Source organism: Maniola hyperantus, chromosome Z (assembly GCF_902806685.2).
Source record: "Maniola hyperantus chromosome Z, iAphHyp1.2, whole genome shotgun sequence".
NCBI lineage: Eukaryota > Metazoa > Arthropoda > Insecta > Lepidoptera > Nymphalidae > Maniola > Maniola hyperantus.
Window position 1 is genome coordinate 8,591,686 of NC_048564.1, and position 25,778 is coordinate 8,617,463.

At 35.3% G+C, this 25,778-nt stretch overlaps 3 protein-coding genes and 1 long non-coding RNA gene across 4 annotated transcripts in view; 3 read left to right on the top strand and 1 right to left on the bottom strand.

The window, feature by feature from the left end:
• LOC138404521 (uncharacterized) overlaps positions 1-25,778 on the top strand; it is a 77,960-nt gene that overhangs the window by 16,288 nt on the left and 35,894 nt on the right. The gene's annotated exons all lie outside the window — the stretch shown is intronic.
• Positions 4,922-7,578, top strand: LOC117995520 (macrophage migration inhibitory factor-like). The gene is made up of 3 exons (XM_034983527.2): positions 4,922-5,117; positions 6,462-6,637; positions 7,463-7,578. Exons 1-3 carry the CDS (start codon positions 5,010-5,012, stop codon positions 7,539-7,541), a joined length of 363 nt encoding a protein of 120 aa, XP_034839418.1. The 5' UTR covers positions 4,922-5,009; the 3' UTR covers positions 7,542-7,578.
• LOC117995722 (probable 3',5'-cyclic phosphodiesterase pde-5) lies at positions 8,589-19,003 on the bottom strand. Its single transcript, XM_069508742.1, is given in 14 exon segments — positions 8,589-9,481; positions 9,957-10,149; positions 10,848-11,029; positions 11,139-11,297; positions 11,381-11,945; positions 13,043-13,324; positions 13,423-13,631; positions 13,756-13,920; positions 14,233-14,394; positions 15,103-15,171; positions 15,547-15,695; positions 16,327-16,399; positions 18,308-18,384; positions 18,975-19,003. Coding segments are annotated over 13 exon segments (2,463 nt in total). The 5' UTR covers positions 18,383-18,384; positions 18,975-19,003; the 3' UTR covers positions 8,589-9,301.
• LOC117995524 (mitochondrial thiamine pyrophosphate carrier-like) lies at positions 20,209-25,538 on the top strand. The gene is made up of 5 exons (XM_034983530.2): positions 20,209-20,468; positions 20,917-21,008; positions 22,357-22,552; positions 23,446-23,670; positions 25,326-25,538. Exons 1-5 carry the CDS (start codon positions 20,211-20,213, stop codon positions 25,536-25,538), a joined length of 984 nt encoding a protein of 327 aa, XP_034839421.1. The 5' UTR covers positions 20,209-20,210.

The following is a 25,778-nucleotide window of genomic DNA, read 5'->3' on the forward strand; positions in this document are numbered from 1 at the left end:
ATATTTTGGGTAGGTTTAAATTACCAGTGCTTGAACCGCAAGTAGATTTGCGGTTATTACCTTTTTATGTCGCTAGAAAATCCGCATTACGCACCCCGCCCGGCCAAGAGCACAGATACCTAATAGGTAAAGTCGTACTCAGGTTACTTAGCTGTTATATTATATGTTCAACATTTAAGAGGGGTTTATTCGTAGTGCGCTCCAAAGAAACGTAGTTTATTTCTCTACACACCCCTATTTTACCCCCTTAGTGGTTGAATTTTCAAAAATCTTTTCTTAGCGGATGTCTACGTCATAATAGCTATCTGCATGCCCCGATCCATCCAGTAGTTTGAGCTGTATGTTGATAAATCAACCAGTCAGTCACCTTTTCATTTTTTATAAGTATTTAGAAGATTTGAATACTAACCTAATCAAACTCAAAGTAATTTTGTAGATAGGTACTTTCTAGGAACTAATATCTATACCTGCGGTTTTCCAGATTTCCGTAATATATTTAGTTTCTAAGCTAGGTATATGATCTCAAAAATTTGCATACAAATCTTTAAAAACACATGTAACACAGGGAACGCCCCACACACCCGCACCCGCAAACCTGCACACAGCAGCGTGTGTCGTGTGGGTGTGCGGGGCGTCCCCCCGCCTCATACCCCGATTGCCATCTCAACCTGTCGCGGACTATAGGTATTAATTTCTAAAACGTGTCTACAAAATTACATCGAGTCTGATTGGTTAACATTCAAATGAGAAACAAACTGCGTTTGTATGGATCAAGTGACGGAGAGTCCTCTGTTAACAGTCCGTCAGTAGATAGATAGGTATATCTGTACCATGCGTCTATTTTCTTGATCACTGGTCACGTAACTCTAACCTCACAAAGACCGGACTTACATAATGACATAACAATGCTATAAAATAAGGCTGCGGTGGCTATTACGGGATCTTTGTTGCAAACCGGGTCACAGTAGATTGTTTTCGATAAATTCCAAAACTATACCTAATGTTCACCCAATAGATACATAGTATATATTATCCTACTAATATTATAAATGTGAAAGTATGGATGTTTGTTACTCAATCACGCAAAAACTACTGGACGGATTTGCCTGAAATTTGGAATGGAGATAGATTTTACCCTGGATTAAGACATAGGCTACTTTTTATTCCGGCAAATCAAAGAGTTCCCGCGGAATTTTGAAAAACCTAAATCCACGCGGACGAAGTCACGGGCATCAGCTAGTCATTCTATAATTTCATCTTATTTATATTCAAGTTGACAAAAATTCATCAACATATTATTTAAGATATCAAGCTATGTACCTACCATACATATGTTAAGTATAACCCAGAGATCTTCGTAGAAGCCGTTCTATTTTGCGTTATGTATAATAATGTAATAACAATTTTTAATATCTACATGAAAAAAAAATAGATAAGTAATCCATACTAATCTTTTTATTAATCTTCTATTTATATTCTATATTATTATTAAATCAATGAGATATATATATATATATATATATATATATATATATATATATATATATATATATATATATATATATATATATATATATATATATATATATATATTATATATATATATAAATGGATTGCCGTAATTTGTGTACGCGCATAACTTCCAAACGACTGCACCAAATTTGATAATTCTTCTTTTGTTGTGTTTGTTTTGAAAAATCCATGGAAAAGACAGTTGCCGCGGGACGCGAACGTAGTTACGGGCAACAACTTGTCATCATTATCATCATCAACCGATGGACATCCACTGTTGGATATCCACTGCTGGACGTAGGTCTCTTGTAGCGACTACCACAGTCTTAACAGCTAGTATTAATTATAAATGCGAAAGTGTGTCTGTTTGTCTGTCACAAGGACATTTTGTGAATAGGCCATTAGACGATTATTATGTAGGTACGTGTTAGAACTTGAAGGTTTGAGAAAATGTCAGTTGCAAAAGAAGTTAAGTTTATTCTAATAAGGCTACTTTACACCGTAGTCGCCGTCCGCATCGGCACTAAACAGGGACAACGCCTGTCGCAACTAAGCATGTAGGTAAGCATAATATTTAGACATCTTTATGTTTCATATATTTTTATAGGTATAGGTATCAAATAAGTAGTTAGAAATTAAATATGCTTGCTTTAACCGTGAAGGTAAACATCGTGAGAGAACCTGCATGCCTGAGAGTTCACCATAATGTTCTCAAAGGTGTGTGAAGTCTGAAAATCGGCACATGGCTATCGTGGTGGACTATGGCTTAAGCCCTTCTCATTCTAAAAGGAGGCTAGTGGTTATATGATATAATGCATTATAATATCAGGGATATATAAATGAATGCAAATCTGAATCTACTCTATAAAAATTTGGTTTGGTAAAAAATTTGGTCGTGATAAATTCCTAGCCACGGCCTTATTAGTTAGAACAAAATATCTGTGACATAATACAGACACACTAAAATGACGAAACTATGAGGGTCATCATTAATATCATCAACCGATATACGTCCACAGCTGGACATAGGTCTCTTGTAGGGACTTCCACACGCCACGGTCTTGCGCCGCCTGAATACAGCGGCTCCCTGCGACTCGTCTGATGTCGTCCGTCCATCTAGTCTTCCAATGCTGCGTCTTCCGGTGCGTGGTCGCCGTTCCAGCACCTTGAGATCCCAACGTCTATCGGTTTTACTATGAGGGTGATTAAAAATAAAAATAGGAAATAAATATAAGTGCACCCGGCACCACGAAGCTATTTGAACTCCATCAAAGTGTCACTTTCGAATGATGAAGTTCATCGTTCTTGAGACAATAGGGAGATCCCGGAATTGATGTCAATGTTGCGTGAACAGAACAATTATAATTAATCTGTACCGAAAGAAGAAAATAATTATACTAAGTTTATTTTGCATAAACTCTATTTAATCTATTTCTGTAAACATTTAACTGTGTTTTGAATTTTCCGAAATAGAAACATAATACTATGAATTAATTAAAGGACTGTGCTTAAATCTGTGCTTAAGTTTAATATGCCACAAGCCACAACGTACGTTTTGACGACCTCCCTGGCGCAGTGGTGAGCGCTGTGGTCTAATTAATGGGAGGTCCTGGGTTCGATTCCTGGCAGGGGTTTGGAATTTTATAATTTCTAAATTACTGGTCTGGTCTGGTGGGAGGCTTCGGCCGTGGCTAGTTACCACTCTACCGGCAAAGCCGTGCCGCCAAGCGATTAAGCGTTCTGGTACGATGCCGTGTAGAAACCAAAGGGGTATGGATTAAATAAAAACTGCCATACCCCTTCCAGGTTAGCCCGCTATCATCTTAGACTGCATCATCACTTACCATCAGGTGAGATAACAGTCTAGGGCTAACTTGTATCTAAAAAAAAAGTATTTCACAAAGGTGAAAAAATACGTAGATACAACCACTGAAAGGAGAAGTGTCGCTTGTAGTTTATTTTGAAAAAAAGTGCAGTAAAACTTACCTTAGTCAGAAACTATTAAAATATATATCGCCTAAATTACAAATAATAATTAATACGCCCAATCGTGGCTAAGCTAGATAATAATATTTTTCACGAAGATTTTTTGACGTCCAAGCTTATCCTGTTATAATTCATCAAAAATGAGTAGTATGTATATCTTGAAATTTCAAGACGAATTTGTTAAAATTGGTCATACTTTTTTTTTCAAAGAAAACAGTTTGACCAATTTAACAAACTCGATTTCGACGTATCTGCAAGGAACCAAAAAACATACCTGGCAATTACTACACCTCAGTAACACACTACTTCGTAAACTGAGAAAATAGATAAACTACATTTTTATAAGTATGTTATTTTAGATAAATTACATTACGTAAGTACTTAGTGTGCTAAGCTGTGATAGCCTAGTGGTTAGGACGTCCGCCTTCTAATCGGAGGTCGGGGGTTCGATCCCGGGCACGCATCTCTAACTTTTCGGAGTTATGTGCGTTTTAATTAATTAAATATCATTTGCTTTAACGGTGAAGGAAAATATCGTGAGGAAACCTGCATGCCTGAGAGTTCTCCATAATGTTCTCAAAGGTGTGTGAAGTCTACCAATCCGCACATGGCCAGCGTGGTAGACTAATACCCTTCCAACTCTGAGAGGAGACCCGCGCTCTGTAGTGAGCTGGTGATGGGTTGATCATGATGATGATGAAGTACTTAGTTGTATACCAACAGTATTAAATTGAAGTAAGCTAGGCTTATCGCTTCTTTATCTATTTATAAACAATGATAAGGAGATTTTCATGGTTCCACAGTAAGACAAGAAACCCTTTCGGTCTGGTCATTCTCATTATTATTTTATAATATATCTGTCTATCAGTCTATCAATCTATCTATAAGTACGTATAATATCATTTCCATTGTATTCAGAAACTATAAACTGTAAACTTAAATAATATTAAAAATAGTAATAAAGTTAAAGAATAGTCAACCAGGGTCATCGAAACCAATGTGTTTTTCTACCAATGTGTTTTGCTTCCAATACTATTTTGGAACTTACAAGTTACAACATTCTTAGTGCATAAAGTTTTTTACGAGACATTTCACCGCGATTAATAGCCTCACCTGGTGACAGAAGGGCTGACTCATTTTTTGCGCAACGGATCAGCCTGTCCAGCGCGGAAATGGAGCCAGTATTCTTGGCACTATTCCACGCGGGCATGATTTGTTTAGAAATTAGATAAGAATAGCTTTAAGTTTTATTGCAATACTTACACTAAAGTGTAACAGAACATTTAACCACAAATATAGCTTTTAATTGGCATGATTACGGAACCCTACATTGCATATTTTCCGGCAAGCACTTATATTATTATTCTATTTAATATAATTTATCATAATCACAGCAATGACATTTTAAAGTTAACCACATAATATAACGCTACTTGTTATTTTATTGAAACTGTTATTTAGAATATAATATACAAATGTATTAAAATTTTACCGTGAACTTAAATCTAAAAATGCCCGTTTTAAAAATTTTCACTAACGTACCAAAATCGCAAGTCAATAAAGATTTTATGGCTAAGATTATTCCAGCTCTTGTAGATGGAGTCAAAAAAGAAGCTGAAGTAAGTGCAATTTGAAAATATACACAATATGTCATTAAATTGAAAGTATTCGAAAAACTATTCAGATTGTGAATTGTAACTATCATTTTTCGCAAAAATAATTATTGCTTTCAAAGAGAATTTCATCTCATTTATATGCGTGAGATATATAATTTTATATGCGTTCTTTTAATAATAATAGAATATTTCTATATTCAAATAACTTTAATGAGGGCTGTTGAGTAGTACTTAATAATATCTATACAAATTAAAATGGATCGCCAAAATGTATGTACGCGCATAACTTCCGAACGAGCGACTGCAAGAAATTGGATATTTTTTTGTGTTCGTTATTGTCAGGACAAGGTTTGTATAAAAGATTATTTTGGAAAATACACGGGAAAAGACAGCTCCCGACTCCCGAGGGACGCAGAGATGGAGGGCAGAGTTTATGACGATAAATACTATAATACTATTTAATAATAGCTTAGAAATAGAATATATCGTCTACTGATTCGGAATGCTCCAGAAATAAACTGGGCGGATACTCTTTTTAATTGAGATTCAATTCGGTAGATGCATCCGACTATTCGTAAGTACTTGTAAAAGTTTATTCGAATAAAAAAGATTTTTATTTATTTATTTATTTCATTGTTTATTATCATCATCATCATGATCAACCCATCGCCGGCTCACTACAGTGCGCGGGTCTCCTCTCAGAGTGAGAAGGGTTTTTGGCCATAGTCTACCACGCTGGCCATGTGCGGATTGGTAGACTTCACACACCTTTGAGAACATTATGGAGAACTCTCAGGGATGCAGGTTTCCTCACGATGTTTTCCTATTCTTCCTCTTCTGCCCGTTTATTATAACTTCTTGTAATATTTGAGCATATCATTTTACAAACTGTTATTTTACCTCGCCTTGCTAACAAGGCGAGATAAAATACGTAATCAAAATCTTGCAACTGAATTTTAGGACAGTAATTCTTCTCAATCTCAACTGATCGAGCTAAAATTTGGAACACAACATATTATATAAGTTTAATGACAATGTAATCATAATATAGTACGATGGAGCCGTCTCATGAGGGAGCCGGAAGGTAGCCATAAGAACTCCTCAACTTCTCATAATTCCGTAGTGTTTGGGTTCGTTGCATTTGTCTTAAAAAAGTACTGTAAACCTAGATAATCAGGGTCTCATGATGGAGCAGGTCTGGTCTGGTCATAGGAGCTATCTGATCATAGGAGCTATCTGGTCATAGGAGCTGGTCATAGGAACTTCTCAAGTAATGTTTGTTTTAGTACATGGCTCAAATAAAAGTGTGTTTTTAAAAAGATTTTTAAATCAATCGTCTACTTGCAGAAATTCACCTGCATGGTTCAAAGTGACTGCCTACTGTCAATAGACGGCGACTCAACATTACCTGCTGCAACTGCGTCTCTGGAATCTATTGGCCACTTAGGGCCGGAGGAAAACAAACGAATAGCTAAATTACTGTCGACAGTTATTCAAAATGAACTCGGAGTGAAACCTGGAAGGTAATACACATTATATTAAATATTTTCTTTCGGACTGTGTAATACTGCTGGCCCTACTAGCCGTTACAGCGTCACCGGTGGGTTGGGCGAGCGCGAAGCACTCGCCAGAAGTTTGGGTTTGAGCTTTTAAGAGCTCGACGACATCGGAGGGTACCTAACGTCGTCTTAAGGTAACGTCGTCCTAAGGGCGCTTCCTGTGAGGCACGGACCTTGGCTTAGGATGACGTTATGACGAATGGGGTGTGGGACTAGATGACAATTAATTATTTATATGCTTATTATATAGTAATGAATAATCTTCTCGGTAAGAAAGGTATTCCGAACCAGTGGTAGATACATTTGACGATTCAAAAGTAGACTTCCAGGTAGGTTTATGGGGCATTTAAAAGCAGTTTACCAGATTCAATGAAGAATTCTATATCGATGATTTAAGAAAGATAGATGTGAATATGAGTGGTGATATCTCTTGCTTTAACGGTGACGACACCCAGCATGCCTGAGAGTTTTCGATAAAGTTTTCAAAGGCGTGTGAAGTCCACTAATCCGCACTGGGCAAGCGTAGCAGACTATGGCCTTAATTTTTCTCAAATCATTCTCATTCTGACAGGAGGCCTGCGCTCAGTAGAAGTTTACTAAAACCGTAGGCAACTGAACCTCTTCTCATGAATCTACTGGAAAATAAGGGCAGAAAATAGTAAAATTATGTATTGTTGCCAGTTAAGCAACGTGTACCTACTTGATATATTTTATTTTATTTATAGGTACAATTTAAACAACGTCCTACTTATTTAATGAATAGCTACCATATTATTCTTTTGTTAACAGATTCCTTCTCACGTTCTACGATCTCGAGCCTCACAACATTGCAAAAAAAGGCACTACTATAGCAGTTCTTGGATTTTGAAATCAAATTAGCGAAAAATAAATGCAAATATCAGTGGCCTTTTGTTTCACTTGCTGTATCTTTTATTTAAAGTATAATTGTATGGGCGAATTATGCAAATTATTTTTTACTTGATGATGTAAAATCATGATGATGATGATGTGAAATACACGCATGCAAACGCTTTGTACTCGTCAAAATCGGTTAAAAAAATGTGCTATAAAACAAGTTATCAGACAGATAGACAGATACACTTTCACTTTAATTATAATATTAAGTAGTATGGCTTTAACTTCAACACCCGCCGTCTGATAAAGAAGAAGCAATATCACAATGCTGTGTTTTAGCTTTACTTTACAACGCATCACTTCGTACGTCTTAACTATTGAGTTAATTGTAGGATCTAAATTATTAAAACTCTATGACTATCGAACACACCTAGATATCGCTCATCTATACTATAATATTATAAAGAGGTAATGTCGTTAAGTTTGTTTGTAGGGGGTAATCTCTGGAACTACTGAACCAATTTTGAAAATTCTTTCACCAATAGAAAGCTACATTATTCCTGAGTGACATAGGCTATATTATATACACGCGGGTGAAGCCGCGGGGATCAGCTAGTCGATAATAATAAAGTCTTTTAAGCTAAAATCTAGACTCTAAAAACAAGTCTCTTGAAGACGTTTTAGATAATAATTTACTTGAATCTGTGATTTGTAAAGTAGCGAGATACATAATTTTATTTTATTGTTTACGTACAATAACTTATTGAATACAAGAAAATGACAAGAAACCATAAGCTTAATTTATCTTGATTTAGGAATCAAGGTTTCTTGTTTTAGGATGTAATAGGATTAACTATCATAATAAACTTAGTAGAGTACGGTTTGCTACTACTTCATTTCTTTCTCCCAGTTTACTCACTGTTAGGGATTTTTAGGTATTTCTAGACGCCTTCAGCTTCTGTTGGTCTGGGGCCACTGGGGACATCAGCGGTCAGCTTTTGGTTGTTCACACCATTGTAATTTGGGTATACTCCGGGATATAGTAAATGAAATACGGAGCAACATTTTAAACACGTTTTGTTTATTCCATTTTCAAACACAGAGAGAGAGTGAAAGAGAGAGACATTTTATATAGGTCTGAGCGAAAAAGATACATAATTCACAGATGAATTAATTACAAATAATTTACACATTAGATATAATGAGGTAGGTACAAAGTTAAAATCAGACAATGTTGGTGTCATAAGATTCAGTACACATTAATCTAGGCTCATACGTTTATTTTTTTGTAAGTATTTTAGTTTAGTTAAATTAAAGAAAAACTCAAGAAAGTTTTTAGGTCAAAAATTTAGATGGATTACGGATATGGATTTAGATGGTAGTTACTTTTAACATAAGCAATTATTTCTTTAAAATTAAAACGTACGAGCATAGTACGATCATTGTATTTACAACATCTCTAAAAATTATGAAAATCGGACTACATTTTTAAAATTCTCTCTTTAAAGAGTGACTATGTGGCTCTCGTAAGTCTACACAAAATTAATCAAACACTTAATAGCAGATCTAAATACTACCTACTTATTTACTAATTATTTCTACGACGTATGTTATTACAATTAAATATGTATGTATGTATGTGTGGCTTATGTTATTACAATTAAAATTGGACTACATTTACGCGGAGAAAAACGTTAGCGCTTTTTGTATGAAAATTTACAACTAGACGATCCTCTTACGACTTATTTTTAATCCTTGATCTGACTTGCTGAGTCATTGAGATCCCAATCTTAACGTATTATCTTTTTCAGGGTGTTCAGAATTAACATCCACACACCTGGTTTGCCAGTTATCACGGTTTAGCAACGCCATTTCGTACATAGGCTTCGTTTGAGGAAAGATTTTATAAAGCATATTATAGCAAGGTATGCAAATGTGATTAAAAAATGCAACCTGAGGAAAAACAATGAATGATTTATTTTCTTAATATCACATAAATTTCCTTATTGATTATATATCCATAAATAAGATTTTGAATGCGAAATTCAGTCTTTCAATCTGTCAGTCTAATCAGTCTTTTCACGGCTCAATAGTTGATTCGATTCAGTATGAAATTCTCCATAGAACTATGAGAGATACTTAAACAAAGTCTACTTATATCCCGCAAAAATAATATCTAGTCCTCAGGAAAAATGAAAGATCCCACTACTATTATAAATGTGAAAGTGCATGTTAGGATGTTTGTTACTCAATCACGCAAAAATGGCTGAACGAATTTGGATGAAATTTGGAATGAAGATAGATTATACCTTGGATTAACACATATGCTACTTTTTATTTCGATTTCGAAAAATGTAAATCCACGAGGACGAAGTCGCGGGCAGCTAGTGTGAAATAAACAAATTCTATTCGTATACAATTTATTTACCTGACTAGTAGGTTTCTCTTCTGGTTTGTTTCTGTCCATCATAGGTATGGGAGTTATGTTTGCTTCCCTTTCCTTATCACCTTGTAAATAAAATTCCTCAAATATAATTTCCACAGTTTTCATTTGTATTTTCCATGGCTTAGCGGAAGCTGAAATATCAGACGCAGTCATCGACAGAGCCATAGCTAACTTTCTGTAAAGTTGAAATTTTCATACTTATGAAAAACATAAATAAATAAAATATATACTGGTATATATTTCAATCGTTTTTAGAGTTTCGTGACTCAAAAGGAAAAACAGAACACTTTTAGGATCACGTTGTTGTCTGTCTGTCTGTATGTCGAGAAACCTATAGGGTAATTCCCGTTGACCTAGAATCATAAAATTTGGTAGGTAGGTCTTATAGTAGACGTAAGGGGAAAAATCTGAAAACCGTGAATTTGTGATTACATCACAAAAAAAATTAGTCAGTATTCATGAGTATTTTTGACTTTCAAAGTAAGATAACTATATCAAGTGGGGTATCATATGAAAAGACTTTACTTGTACATTCTAAATTCAGATTTTTATTTATTTTTATGCATTATAGTTTTTGATTTACCGTGAAAAATATCAAAAAAAACGATTGCAGTACGGAACCCTCGGTGCGCGAATCTGACTCGCACTTAATAATTAATGAAATATTTTTTTCCTTTTTTATAAATCCTCAAATCTATATATATATATATATATATATTTGAGAATTCGAAGTAATGTTGTGACATATAAACGGACAAACGAACAGATAAGTAGACGCACAGAGGGTCAGACAATTTCAATAATTATTCTCTCAGGTAGACCTGACCAGACTTCACTTTACTCGATCAAAAAATATTTATTGAGTATTTTTACCTGTTGCTAGGAATTTCCCAATTTAAACTTTGTTGATTTGAATTTTCGTCAAAAATGTGTTTGAGTTTGGCTAAAGTTGTAAAAAATACAGCGAGATCAGTGGCTAATATACTCTGTTTTATGTGTTCGAGAACTTCTTTATAATCTTCACGGGATAAACGAGAGAAGATGTTGTGACCATCCTAATAATGTATAATTAAAATTGTTTAATTAATTTTACACGTATGTTTAAAGTACATTTAAATATAAAGTAAGCAAAATCATAATATTTTTACCATTGCTTAAAGTTACCTGTTGAAGAATAATTACTGTGATACTGAAGTGGTGATGTTCCAGAGGTGATGAAGAGTACATAGCTGCCAACGGTGCTTCTGTCTCCTTCAGGTAATCGTTATTATAGCCTCGATGATCTAAGTCGTGACAAAGACACGCTACAAATAGCGCCAACTTCTAGGAAAGTCAATATGTTTATTAATCATTATACCTACCTGCATAATATTTAATTTCGTATTTTTTTATTATTTTTTTCTTACCATATTGTAGTCAAACCGGTGCTCATATTCATTTTTCAATATTACGTACATGGAGTGTGCTACTGACCATCCATGATCAAAATTATGATAAGGTACCATTCTATAGTTCTTTTTTACCGTCAATATGAATTTTGTTACTGCCGTGGAATCAAATTTTGAAATATCAAATAGAACATCGAACATTTTTATAGCAGCTTTACATTTCTGCAAATGATCTAATTCATAGGGATCTAAATAAAAATGATTAAAATTTGTTGGTGATACCCAATTTTCATTTTGGACTTCTTGCACTTCATTGTCCTTACAGGTATTGTGATAACTTATTACCTCCATGGCCACTTGAAATCTTTCCTCGTTTCTCTTAACTTTACAATACAGTTTAGCGTTGTGAAGAGCCAGCCCGAAAAATATAGAGAACTTTTCGAAAGCAATTTTATCTTCGTGGTCAAAATTTAAGTTATTTAACTTATTTACCATTTCAACCACTGCTATAACTTTTCCTTGAACCTTAATGGGCATGCATAAAATATTCCTTGTCTTATATCCAGTAGCCATATCCTCCTTGCTAAAAGTAAATACTTATTTAATCTTTAGCACTTTTTTCTTTAGATCTAGGTTTAATGAATATATACAAGCTCTTCCCACGCTGCAAAATTGTAAATTCACCAGACTGGACCAGAGTGCTCGACTAACGTCCAATGGAAGATAACTGGGCGCTTGCAAATAAATTAGTGACAGCAGATTAAGCTGGGCTACGCCTACGTCTGTGTGGGCTACGCTATTGACATCTTTCAGCCCTTCGGAAAGATCCCACTGGCACTATAGCTGGAAATTATATGCATACATAGCATTTAAAGACATAGCAATGGCCTGAAAGGATATAAAAGTCATTCCCATACCGAAATCTGAGTATACGGTATTGAAATCCTTTAGATCAATTAGTCTTATATTGTTTCTATTAAATAAATTTAAAAAACTGGCCGACTACTTTTTCAACGACAGAACCAAACTATCTTTCAGACAGAGTGTGGACATTACAAACGCTGGCATAGCCATGGCTAACAGGCAGGTAACATACAAGAAATCAACATTAGCTCTGCAAACTTCTTAATGCCTTGGCTAGCACTGCCTCATAAGAACCAGTGCCAAACCAACAAACTACTCCATCAGGACAGAGGGCAACTAATGAAAGTGGTGAGACTCATAATGGGTGTGCCCCATACTAAACCTACTGCCACCACCTACTAAACAAACACCATATTTCTTACTAATAGAGAGTACAGGACCTGCATGGAGGCAGGTGAAATACCTGCAACGAGGCATGTTCTACTGAAGTGAACGGAAGAGGGAGTCAAATACGAACGATACCTAGGGAATCCCAGGATTCCCTTCCTCGCCCCGGGAAGCCCTTCAGTGTGAGCTTAGATAGCTGGAGTAATGACTCCGGCAAGAAAAGACATTGTATGCAAATAGAGAGAAGTATAAGTGCGAAAAAATGCCCATAATGAAGAAAGAAAGAAGATAATATCCACACTTACTTGTGGTCAGAAATATCACAAGTGGTAGATATTTCGATTGATTTTATAAACTATATTTATCAGTGAATATCCTTTCGACTATATACCTACTATATAGAAAATTATTACTAAGTAATATTCTTACCTGTTGAATCTGTTATCGGAGTATGCATTCGGAATGTTCAATGCTTCCCCACTTGACGCAACATATCCAGCTATCCCTTGTTCGCTTGACATTTTAACAAGTTGTGTCCCATTTCTATGTTGTTCATGGTCAAATTTTAAATTGAATACGGTGGATTCAAATTCAGAATTATCGTTATCTACAAGGAATAAAGATGCTTTATCCGCATTAACTAGTCTTTGAGCGGATTTTCTTATACTTTTTATAAGTTGATCAAGCGATACCATCTCTTTAAATATCGACCTAAAACATTTTCATTGTATCTTAAATCATACATTTGTTCTAAGCATCTAATGCGTTCTACTGATTTCAGAACTTAACTAGTAAAATCTTCTACTTACTTTACTACATCTAGCAAGATGTCTGACATGTTGTTTTCTCTCTGCTTAGCTATACACAAATTACAATAATGAAAAGCAACTACAATATTAGCACATATTTCTTCGTCTTTATCTTCAAATTTGTCTTTAATGCGCCACATTTCAACCACATATTATGTTGTTTTTGCTATAGTTGTTATAGGTTGGTAAAATAAATGGTTTGCTTCTTTCTACGAAAGATAAAATGAAGTTTATTGATTTTAATATTATTTTATGCTCAAAAACAATAATCAATTGTAACGAAACATGCTTTAATAAATAATTAAACTTAAATAAATAAATAGAAAAACTTACCTCACTTTTAAACCCAAATGTATTGAGTAAAGTACTGGGTGTTTTGGGAAATCCTGAATAGTTTTCTCTTGAAAGGCGTAAGCATTTTTGTTTACTTGCCACGTCCAAAACAAGTTTTTGTGTATTATCATCTTCTTCAGAAAATTCAGTTTCTAATGTAACCGACTGAAATTAAGAAATGTTAATTAGGTTTAAAAATATTCACAAAAAATTGTAGCAGAGTGATTATAGTAGTGGGGAGCAACCAACCAACAGTCAACATCGCCAGTCAGGACTTTAGATGAAGCTTGCTCACCATGCGTACCGTCTCAAGCAGTACCCACCCCATTCTGTGCCCGTGTCTTTATATCCAACAGTCAAGCAAAAACTTCTAAAGATATTTATCGAAATTTTTCATAATACTATGGCAATTTATAACAATATTTTTTCCTGGAACACCGGAAAAGTTATCAAACATTGCTTTATCAAACTACTTACATTGGGTGAGTCCATTATAACATATTTTATTGAATTTGAATCGATGGGATCTATTTTGCAAATTCTGTATGCATCTATCGCCACTGCCGATGTAATATAGTGCATAAGTTCCAGGATAGAGGACAGTTCATTCCAATTCTGTGTTAATTTAGTTTCACATTTCTGAAATGAATACTTATGGCCTAATTATCAAAAGATTTTCTTGTTATTTTTTATAAGAACAGATACAAGAAAAATTTCATGTTTAACAATGCTAACATCATCATAATCATCATCATCATCATCATCAACATGATGAACACATCGCCAACCCATTACTAAGCACTCAGCATGAGAAGAGTTTGGGCCAGAGTCCACCATGCTGGCCAAATGTGGATTGGTAGACTTCACACACCTTTGAGAACATTATGGAAAACTCTTAGGCATGCAGGTTTCCTCGCCGTTAAAAAAGTGTTATAAACCGTTATAAGTGATATTATTATTTATTAATATTAGTTGCACGTGACTCGTCCCGTCGTGACTATGACCCATGCAACTGCAACTAGGTAGAAATATCGACAAAGAAAATCATCAAATTAATCGTGGTACCCCGTTACCCACATTATAATACTTCGTTGTCTGTCTGTCTGTCGTGTCTGCCAAGACCCGTAAGGAGAATCAAAATCTATAGGGCAGTTCCCGTTGATCTAGAATCATGAAAGAATGTTTTCTCGCGATGTTTTTCTTCACCGTTAAAGTAAGTGATATTTAATTGCTTAATAGTTAAAACATAAAAAAGTTAGAGGTGGGTGCCTAGGATCGAACCACTGACCTCAAAGTAATCACAAAGAAGAATCAAAGATGATAATAGCTAAACAAAATCCAACTTACCATAAAAAAATCTCTTGGAGTTTCCCTCTTTTTTATTAAGCTTTGACTATTGGTAAAACTAGTTTTTTCCTGAAATATGAAGATGTTTTATGAAAACTTAAGATTTATATTTTTTGATCGTATTTTCTCGCATTAAATAGCTTTACCGACGTCTCATAACCAAAAAACACAACACAACGCTAAAAATGTCGCCGTATACAAATTTTACGTAGGTACTATATCTATTATACCCGTACCTATAATGTAATGTAAAAGCTTCAATATGCTCGAAACATGCTCGAAATTTAAAACTACATAATATATTGAATAAATTTTCACTAAAATGCACATCTCTGATAAAAAGACAATAAAAACAAATCCGCAATTCGCATGGTTTATGTAGGCTAAGAAAAAAGTAAGACTAACCCAGGAGCTAAGTCTCAAAACAAAATAATCATAACCTACAGTTTCAAGGGACATTTTTTGATCCAGCCAACTTTGCAGCTGGTCTATAGGCACACTCTTCATTACGTAGGCCTTCAACATTTCTTGGTTATGGTCCAGACAGTTTATAACAGCTTTAATGTCGATCTTTTTAGAACCGCCACGTCTCGCTATTTGAAAAAGTGGTATGATCGTTAATCTATACATATATAAAAAAAGGAATAGCTGACTCACTGAGATCTATCAACGCACAGCTTAAACTACAGGATGGATCGGGCTGATTGACATGTAAATAACTATTATGATGTAGACATTCTCTAAGAAACGATTTTTAAAAATTCTACCCCTAAGGGAGTAAAGAGGGGTCTGAAATTTGTGTATATTTATATGTGTAGCGGATGTCTACATCATAATAGCTATCTGCATACCAAACTTCAGCCCAGTCCGTCCAGTAATTTGAGCTGTGCGTTGATAGATCAGTCAGTCCTTTTCCTTTTATATATTTAGATTTCTGAATCGCAATAATATAAAGTTTCACAGCTAGATTTTTCATTGTATACCAACCGCTTGTTATATGCATGCTAAATAACATATAACAAAGACAGAAGATGATTTAGTATAGCAACATATTTGGGTAAACAGTTATTTATTTTGAATCATTAACTTAAATAAGATAACGAGATAATAACATTTTTTAAGTAAATTGTTCGTCATTTCGGTAATATTTTTGACAATCAAGTACATTTTCGTGCGTTAAATTTTACTACATACACCGATCAGCTTAATTAAGTCAATACTTACCAATTCTTGGTATGGACCATGAAAAAAACTTCCTTCGCTTGTTTTTCAACTTCAGCTGACCGTATTCTGGTACCTGAAACCCATAAAAATAGTTGAAGTAGGTAGGTATTTGATATTAATGCATGAAAAAACTTTTATGTAGGTGAAGGTAGTAGACTTGATTCACCTGGGTTAATAAATAATTCACCTAGGACCTAATGAATCATATAGGCCTACTACTTTGTTGACTCATCATCATCATCATCAACCGATATACGTCCACTGCTGGACATAGGTCTCTTGTAGGGACTTCCACACGCCACGGTCTTGCGCCGTCTGAATCCAGCAGCTTTCTGCAACTCGTCTGATGTTGTCCGTCTACCTAGTGGGGGCTCTTCCGACACTGCGTCTTCCAGTGCGAGGTTTTTGTTGACTAAATTCACCTAATCCAGCTAGGTGAATTAAGTAGGTATAGATACTGATTAGTAGACTTGAATACTCTTTAGTAGGAATTTAAGTATAATTAAGTCCTAAAAACACCAGTTTGTGCGGTTTCGGCCTCAATCAAAATATAGGGTATAAATCATTCCATTTTATTTTCTACTACATTATTTTTATTCACGCAATTGAACCACTCATGCTTAAAGTACAAGAGAGAAACTACAAATGCAAAACTTATTTAATTCAAATTTAAAAAAATGTCGGGTTTTGTAATTACGAACTTTGATTTATATCTATTTAGTCAGCAAGTTACTTTAGTTATTTTTCAGTTTAGTTTTTTAGTCTCGTGCACAGACGTTAGTCAGACGTCAGCACGAACACAAATTTAAAAACTACTGTTTTGGACTCAATATTGTTATAATAATGCTACCTCTGATAAAATTTTCAAAATAATGTATTCATTGTACATTACAATAATGTATTTACAGTTTTATTATAAGTACCTATACATTACCTTCTTTATAACCTAATTAGCTGATGCCCGTGACTTCGTCCACGTGGAATTAGGTTTTTAAAAATCCCGTGGAAACTCTCTAATTTTCCGTGATAAAAGGAAGCCTATGTCAGTCCCCAGATCTTTGACTATACCCATGCAAAAAATCACGTCGAGATATTGCACCGTGGCGACGTGATTGAAGGACAAACTAAAAACCAACAAACAAACATCAATTACTAATTAGTAGGTAGGTTAGCTTTCATTTAATGAATCTTAATCATTAATTACGAAGCAACAGCTTTTAAAGACAATAGATTTTGGTGCTGTTGGTGCTTGTATATCTGATGTAAGTGAGACTGCTTGTAAGCTAGTCACGTCAGGCTAAAACAATAGATCGTAATAGATATTAATCATTTAAACAAAACTTTTGGGTGGCTTAAATGTGTGATGTCTTTGTATGGAACATTCGAAAGGGTTTGTTGCGCTATCATCATCATGATCAACCCATCGCCGACTCACTACAGAGGACGGGTCTCCTCGCAGACTGAAAAGTTCTCTTCCCTTGAAGACAGTGCATTTGCATTGATTGGTCTGTGGAGTGATTCTGGTCTTATGATCCCTTTACACGTTGGGCCAATGTACTCGGCCACTCACACAAAGGACACTGTTTACACAGGTTAGTGAAGTTACTAAGTTTGTTCATTCTGAATCCATCGGTAAAACGCCAAGTGGCACTGGCCTGACTTGGTCCACCTCGTGAATCAAACGTTTACTTGCCTATATTACCATCGATATAAATGACAAGATATGCCCAAGCGAACAAAATTTTTCACGGTTTTGGAACCAAATAAATCAGCGCCACCTCTTGGATACCAATGAATGACCCGTTTGAAATCCAAACGTCACTGAGGTTGCATTGGTGCTAAAGCACCAATGAGTCGGTGCCATTTTGTATGTTCAACGACTCTGTCCATACGAAATAATATATAAGGCAATGCCTATTACGAATTATTCCTATCACAAATCTATTGCCTTTCACAAATATATTTTCTGCAATAGTCTTACCTTATTTCCATGTATAGCTGCGAATTGTTCGTCAATTTCAGAAACACGTTCATCTTCTACAGTTTGTTCGATCATTTCTGTAAAACAATAAGAAAAATATTACTACAAAAGTTGATAAATAAAGTTTCGCGATAGTAAATATTTTTTACAAGCTAACTAAAGATACTTATTCTTTGCTACTCCAAATTTCATTGTGATGCATGACTATGCTACTTATTCCAAATTTCATTGTGATGCATGACTATTTGTTTATTCTCAGATCCTATTTTTTTGAAATTTTCTTAGCTTTGTATAGACAGACGACATAATATCACGTGTAAATATCGGCCCAAAATATTCAGTGAATACATTCGGCGAAAACATTCTGGGCCACATAGTGTATATTTGCCGCATAGAGCTAGCGCTGGTGTATACACACATTAGGGCCCTACTAAATAATGTTTCAATATTAAAATAAAAATGTCAAAGCAATATTAAAACAGTAAGGCCTCAGTTTTAGAATGTTGGCAATTTACAAACCACGTTTACAAGTTAATAATAACTGTTATACCTACTATCGCAATAAATTTTACTTACCTGGACAAATACAAAGTATTACTTAAGTCCAAAAAATATTCTTGATATAGCTGACTAACGATACATTTAATAAATCAATAAATCCAGTTACCTACGATGACGTGCCCGCTCTATAGGAAGGCTCAAAAACAATAAGCAGACAAACACTTTGGGATTGTCCGTAACTCCATATTGGTCACTCAATTAATATACGGACGACTCTATATCGGCTCTACCCGACATATCGAATTTGGACTTAAGTACGTATTAAAGTTCGTATATTATTTGCGTAGCAAGACATGAAGCCGTGTATGTTTCGTTTAATTAAAAGTATTTTAAAACGTTCAGCGTACCATATTAATAAATATTAAGTAATTATTAATATTTCATAAAACTTTATTAAACGTAATTTAAAATTATTATTTCCGCGTAAGAAATTTGTTAAAGGTTATAAAGGCGACGATATAACCGTCGTTCCGTGCCCGAAGAGTACCAACGTAACTCTATTACTAAAGCCTCTGCTGTCCGTCTATACGTCCATCCGTCTATCCGTCCATCCGTATGTCTGTCATAATATTATGATGGTACGGAATCCTCTGTGTACGAGTCCGCTCCCACTTAACCGTTTTTTTTCACGTTTATGATGCCCGCGGCCACGTAGAAATATTTTTTAATCCCGTGGGAACTCTTTGATTTTCTAGGATAAAATTAGCCTGTATCATGCCTGTATCTAACTGAGGATGTAAATTATCTCTTCGCCAATTTTTATCAAAATTGGTTGAACGTATGGGCCCATGAATAGGTAACAAAACGACCAACTTTCGCACTTATAATATTAGTAGACATGGCTTACCTATAGATTTCTATATAATCTTCTATAGATAAACTCGTAAAATTAAACTTCTCACGCGGCGTCACGCGCCATTTTAACTTTTTGTGTCAAATTTCATGTCAAAAGTACGATTTTAAACAGAGATTTTTAAACTTGATTTTAAAGTACTTTTGACATGACAGTTGACCCATAGAGTTAGAATAGTACGTGAGGAGTCATTTTTACGGACTATATCATGACTATATGGTCTTGGGTCTTTGATCCTATCTCTATGATCTCTATGAATGATTTTCTTTGTCACATTGTTTGTCAATCATTCTGCCATGATCAGCTGTGTTGCCATGCATCATCTATGCATGCATCTGTGTGCCATGCATGCCAATAAGACAGGGAACAACACGACATGACATAGATCAGCATATCTGTGATCAGCATGATTAAAATAAAATAATAAACATAATATTCTGTTATGAATAATGACTGAAGTTATATACCGAATCGATGTAAATATTAGGAATGATTTCAAATAAGCATCCAAAAATGGTCGGCTACAGTCAAGAAGATTCTCTGTCACATAGCCAGAAGTTGATTGCTGGCAGTGTTGCTGGGCTGGTAGCCCGCTTTGTGATTCAGCCTTTAGATGTGCTAAAATTAAAGACACAGTTGCAAAAGAAAATGCCTGAAGGCAAATCACTTAATTTATACAGCATGACAAAAAAAATTTTAACGGAAGAGGGTATAACCGCTTTCTGGCAGGGCCACGTTATTGGACAAGTAAGATTTTAAGCTAATTTTAGAATATAATAGAATAGATTATATTTGCCGGACAGCTGGTGAAGTTCCAGCGTAAAAAAAACAAGAAAGAGGGTAGATCGGTACTGCTTATGACAGCTCGAAGTTCACCTTTCGCTGCACCGCAGTCCCGTCATGACTACGACTCATGCAACTGAGTCGAAATATCGACAGTTAAAAATTGCCTAATTAATCGTGGTGTGTACCCATTTTATACAATACAATAGGGAAGCAAGACTTTATTAGAATTTAGATATAATTTAGAATTATAGACACTTTTATTATTTGTAGGAAAAATTATTATTTATTCAGGTCCAAACGCATTTGCAGTGCGATGTGCGATGCAACGTAACGCAGCAGCGCCTTGCTCCATACAAACTCATTATAAATATCCTACCGTGCAAATAATTCACTTTCTATTTCTTTATAGGCACATTCGATCCTCTCTTCAACGAGTCAATTTTTCATATATGAAATGACCACACAACTTATTTTTAGCTATTCTGTAGATCCTAAATACAAGTGAGTTTATCTTAACTAAGAATGTATCCTTTAGGTATAGAATAATGTCATCTACTTAATAAAACTGCACTAACTGCTGTGTCTTAAATCATAAAATTTTGCACATGAGTTTCTCAGGGGAACACTAAGGAAGAATTATTGAAAATACTTTTCCTAAAGGGGGTTAAATAAGGCTGTATTACCGAAGCATTAAGTATTAACATCAAATTACATATATGTTTTCTAACTTCAAAAGTCGGTTAAAAATGAGACATCCCTCATTCCTATCATTTATCCCCTATTAATTTTTAAAAATCCTTTCTTAGTGCTCCCTTAAGTTATAATGAGACTCCTGTTAAAATTTCATGCTTCTAGATTTACCGTTTTTAGCTCTTAGCTTCCTCATCATAATCATCATGATCATCAACCGATAGACATCCACTGCTGGACATAGGTCTCTTGTAGGGACTTCCACACGCCACGGTCTTGTGCCGCCTGAATCAAACGGCTCCCTGCGACTCGTCTGATGTCGTCCATCCATCTAGTGGGGGTCTTCCAACGCTGCGCCTTCCTGTGCAAGGTCGCCATTCTAGCACCTTGGGACCCCAACGTCTATCGGTTTTACGAACTATGTGCCCTGCCCATTGTCACTTCAGCTTCGCAACCTGTTGAGCTATGTCGGTTACTCTAGTTCTCCTTCGGATCTCCTTATTTCTGATTTGATCACGTAGAGAAACTGTAAGCATAGCTCTCTCCATCGCCCCTACACGGTGACACTAGGCCAAGGCCTCTACGTCTTCTTAATTAGTTATTGTTGCTTTGTATTAGGAATAACGCAATCACGATATTTAGTTTAATAGCATAGATAAAACCATCCGTGCAAAGCCAGGGCGAGTCAGCTACTGCTTTACTGCTGAAAACAGAAAACATCGATGATAATAATTTAATAATATTGTCGCCTTGTTGAGTGAAATGACCACTGGAATAATATTATAATCTTTGAAAATTATGAGTGTGCAAACAAGTACCGAATACTTAGTATTTTTTATTCCATTACAAGTTAACCTTTGACTGTCATTTCTCCTGGTGGTAGGTTTACGATGATTCCGTCTAAGAATATAGAAGCGGGCTAAATCAGTTTTATAAAACCCATACCAGTTTCTACACGAAAACAATAAGCTACTACAGCACCGGTAACTAGCTATGGCAGAAGCCTCTCACCAGGTCAAACCGCTGACAATTTAGACATCATAAATTCCCAAATTGCCACTGCTTATAAGTTTGAGGTGAGCGAGGAGGTTCAATTGAACCCGAACCTCAAACTTATAAGACCACCAAGGAGGGCGTCAATTAATTTTTCTTTTTGTAGATCCTTTCTTGAATTTATGTGTGGCATAACTGCAGGCTCTTGTTGCGCCACACTCACCATTCCTCTAGATGTCATCCGAGTACGACAGGTGCTAGTAAAGCAACAGTATCATGGTATGCTTAGTGGTGCTAGGGCGGTGTACGCATCTGGTGGAATACTGGCCTTTTTTGAAGGCTGGACAGCTAGTGTGCTTATGGTAAATTAATATTTTTAAGACATACTTTACGCGGCAGAAAATAATGTAAATCGACCTATAGAATGACATTTCGGCTTGTAGAGTTTGTGTCCATCACTCATACCTATGTGATGTTTTGTCGGTCTCAACGACAGAGACAACGCTCTACAAAACCGCTATCTCTTTCTAAAGGTCGATGTACATTATTATTTGCCGCGTACTGTTCCTATACGTATTAAATCGTTTCACGCACGCCATTTTTTTCAGTAGGTTATGTAAGCAAATCTTGTGATGCTCTTTTGATAATAAAATTTTGTGAACAAATCGTAATTGAAAAAAATTATAAAACACAAAACCCGTTTTGTGTTTTATAATTTTTTTCAATTACACGTTAACACGTTAAAAACACGTGATAATTAACACGTTAAAAACACGTGAAATTGCAACATACAGCCATTTCAAATACATATAAATAAGAAGTTATCTCTATATATAAAAATGATTCTCTAAATGTGTTGCTGATCGCAAATCTCGAAAACAGCTGGACCGATTTCCCTAACTCTTTTTTCGAAATATTTCCTGAAGTACGGGGATGGTTCTTACGGAGAGAAAATTTTTAAAAAATTCTCTGAAAAAGAATCGACTGTTAGGCGGAACGAAGTTCGCCGGGGCAGCTAGTGGTGGAATAAAAACACAAAGGGATGACCATTAATTCTATTAAACTATTGACTCACAATGTTTGACACGTTTCTAGAGTTACCCGTAGCTACTGTATCAACTAAGTTGGTGATGCATACCAACATCTTTTTGCCCCCAGTACGAATTTATTCTTCATAAAAATCTGGCAGCACTGGAAACGTAAAAAAATGTTGTTAAATAATTAAAAATTCGAATATAACCACCTTTTTTTTCAGTTGGGCCCCCAAGTTGGAATAACGTTTTCCGTATTCAGTTTGATGCAGCCAATGATACTCAGTTATCTCTACAAATGTAACAGTATCTGCAGCCATCCGAAAGCAAACGCTCACAAGCCAGAACATCTGGTTCTAGCTTCGTCCATCGCTGGATCTATTTCTGGAATCGTTTCTAAAACGATTACTTACCCTTTAGACCTGGCTAAACGCCGATTGCAAATAGCAGTTAGTAACTTTATTTATTACTAGCTGTAGAGTATTGAACTTGGGGATAATACTATCTTAGTCCCCAAGCCCCGCGCTTCACTCAAGATTCTAGATGTAACACCCTCGCTACATCATCATCATCATCATCAACCAATAGACGTCCACAGCTGGACATAGGTCTCTTGTAAGGACTTCCACACGCCACGGTTTTGCGCCGCCTGAATCCAGCGGCTCCCTGCGACTCGTCTGTCCACCTAGTGGGGGTCTTCCAACACTGCGTCTTCCGGTGCGAGGTCGCCATTCTAGCACCTGGGTTAGACGTTTGAGACGTTGGGGTCCCAAGTTACTGGGATACAATGCAAGTCATTACGCTTGGGATCTATCCCGGCGCCCGTGACGTAGGAAAGACATTACATTACCCCCACGTTGAATAATCTACTAACTAATAACTCAATTAGACTGAAATCAAATAGTGCGAGTTTATTTATGCTCCGTGGCCGATAAAATATTCTTATGAAACACATCCAAAAAAATGTTTCGTAATACATAATATAAATAATTAAATAGTTACGCCGCAGAGAGTAAGTACGCTCAAAAAATAACGGAAACAAACGTACTTTCCTTTCAATTATAATAATTTATTATTTCACAAAAAGCGAACCGGGCGTGGGTTTAATTAACCCAGTTTAAATTAATGTTCTCATACCTACTTTTGATGTCGGATTTACTTACTCAGCACAAAAGTATCTTAAACCGCAAAACTGTGAGAGGTTGATTTCTTTAAAGGTATAATGTAGACGTCAGATGAAAAAGGGTTTAAAAATAAGATTTCGATAATATTATTTATTACCTCAGAGTGAAAAGGGTTTTAGCCATAGTCTACCATGCTGGCCATTTGCGGATTGGTAGACTTCACACACCTTTGAGAACATTATGGAGATCTCTCAGGAATGCAGGTTTCCTCACGATGTTTTTTGATATTTACTCTAAGGGGAGACCCGTGCTCTGTAGTGAGCCGGCGATAGGTTGATCATGATGATGATGATTTATTACCTACTAGATGATGCCCGCGAGTTCATCCGCGTGGATTTAGGTTTTTCAAAAATCCCTAACTCTTTAATTTTCCGGCATAAAAGTAGCCTATCACTATCACTGTACCAAATTTCATCAAAATCGGTTGAACGGATGGGCCGTGAAAGGCTAGTAAAAGACAGACAGACAGACACACTTTCGCATTTATAATATTAGTATGGATTGGAAAATAACTAAAACTTTGGATGTACCTAATTAACAGTCATGTGAATGTAATATATAAATTTCATTTTATATACAGACGTAATATAGAACTTGTTTCACAATAATAATAAGTACCTACTTTAGTTATCGATACTCTTGAATTAGTAAAAAGCTGTGTCGCATTCAGTAAGAGCCGTATTTTAAAGTTTCGGTTCGTTATGACTACCTATTGTAATATCAGTATAATTTATGTCATGTAAGATGTAATATTTGAACATATGAATATTATAATGTCTCCATTTTTATTTTTAATCAATTTTCCTTTTGATCTTTGAATGATCAAAAATCACTAATTATATAGGTAAATAGTTTAGCTTTATTGAGATGCGATAATTCTTAACGCAGAATTAAGCGAGCTCTGCATTCCTTCCTTTCAGAGTCACAGGCCACAAGAAAGATTTCAGGCCCCGAGTACGTCCAGAAATCTAATAAAATGTACCGAACTCATAAAGTGTATAACTGATACTGTTAAAGTCGAAGGTTTTTTTGGATTATATAGAGGTTTGTTGGTGACTGTGTATAAAGCTCAAGCAACCAGTATAGTTATGTTCACAACTTATGAATTTGTATGTTTTCTGTTAAGGAAATAAATATTTTATATTATTCATTATTATATTATTGAGTCATTTTTCTCTAAGATTTACGGTGCAGTTTATAGGTACAATAAAATAACTATTAAAAATATTCGGTTCTTTATTCCTTTCTTTGGTTCTTATATACTACAATGGTAACATTTGTGAAAATTGACATCAAATATTTACAGTACATTCCACTTATTAATATTATTAAGTAGGTACTAACTTAAGATCTATCTAACGACAGACAGTTGC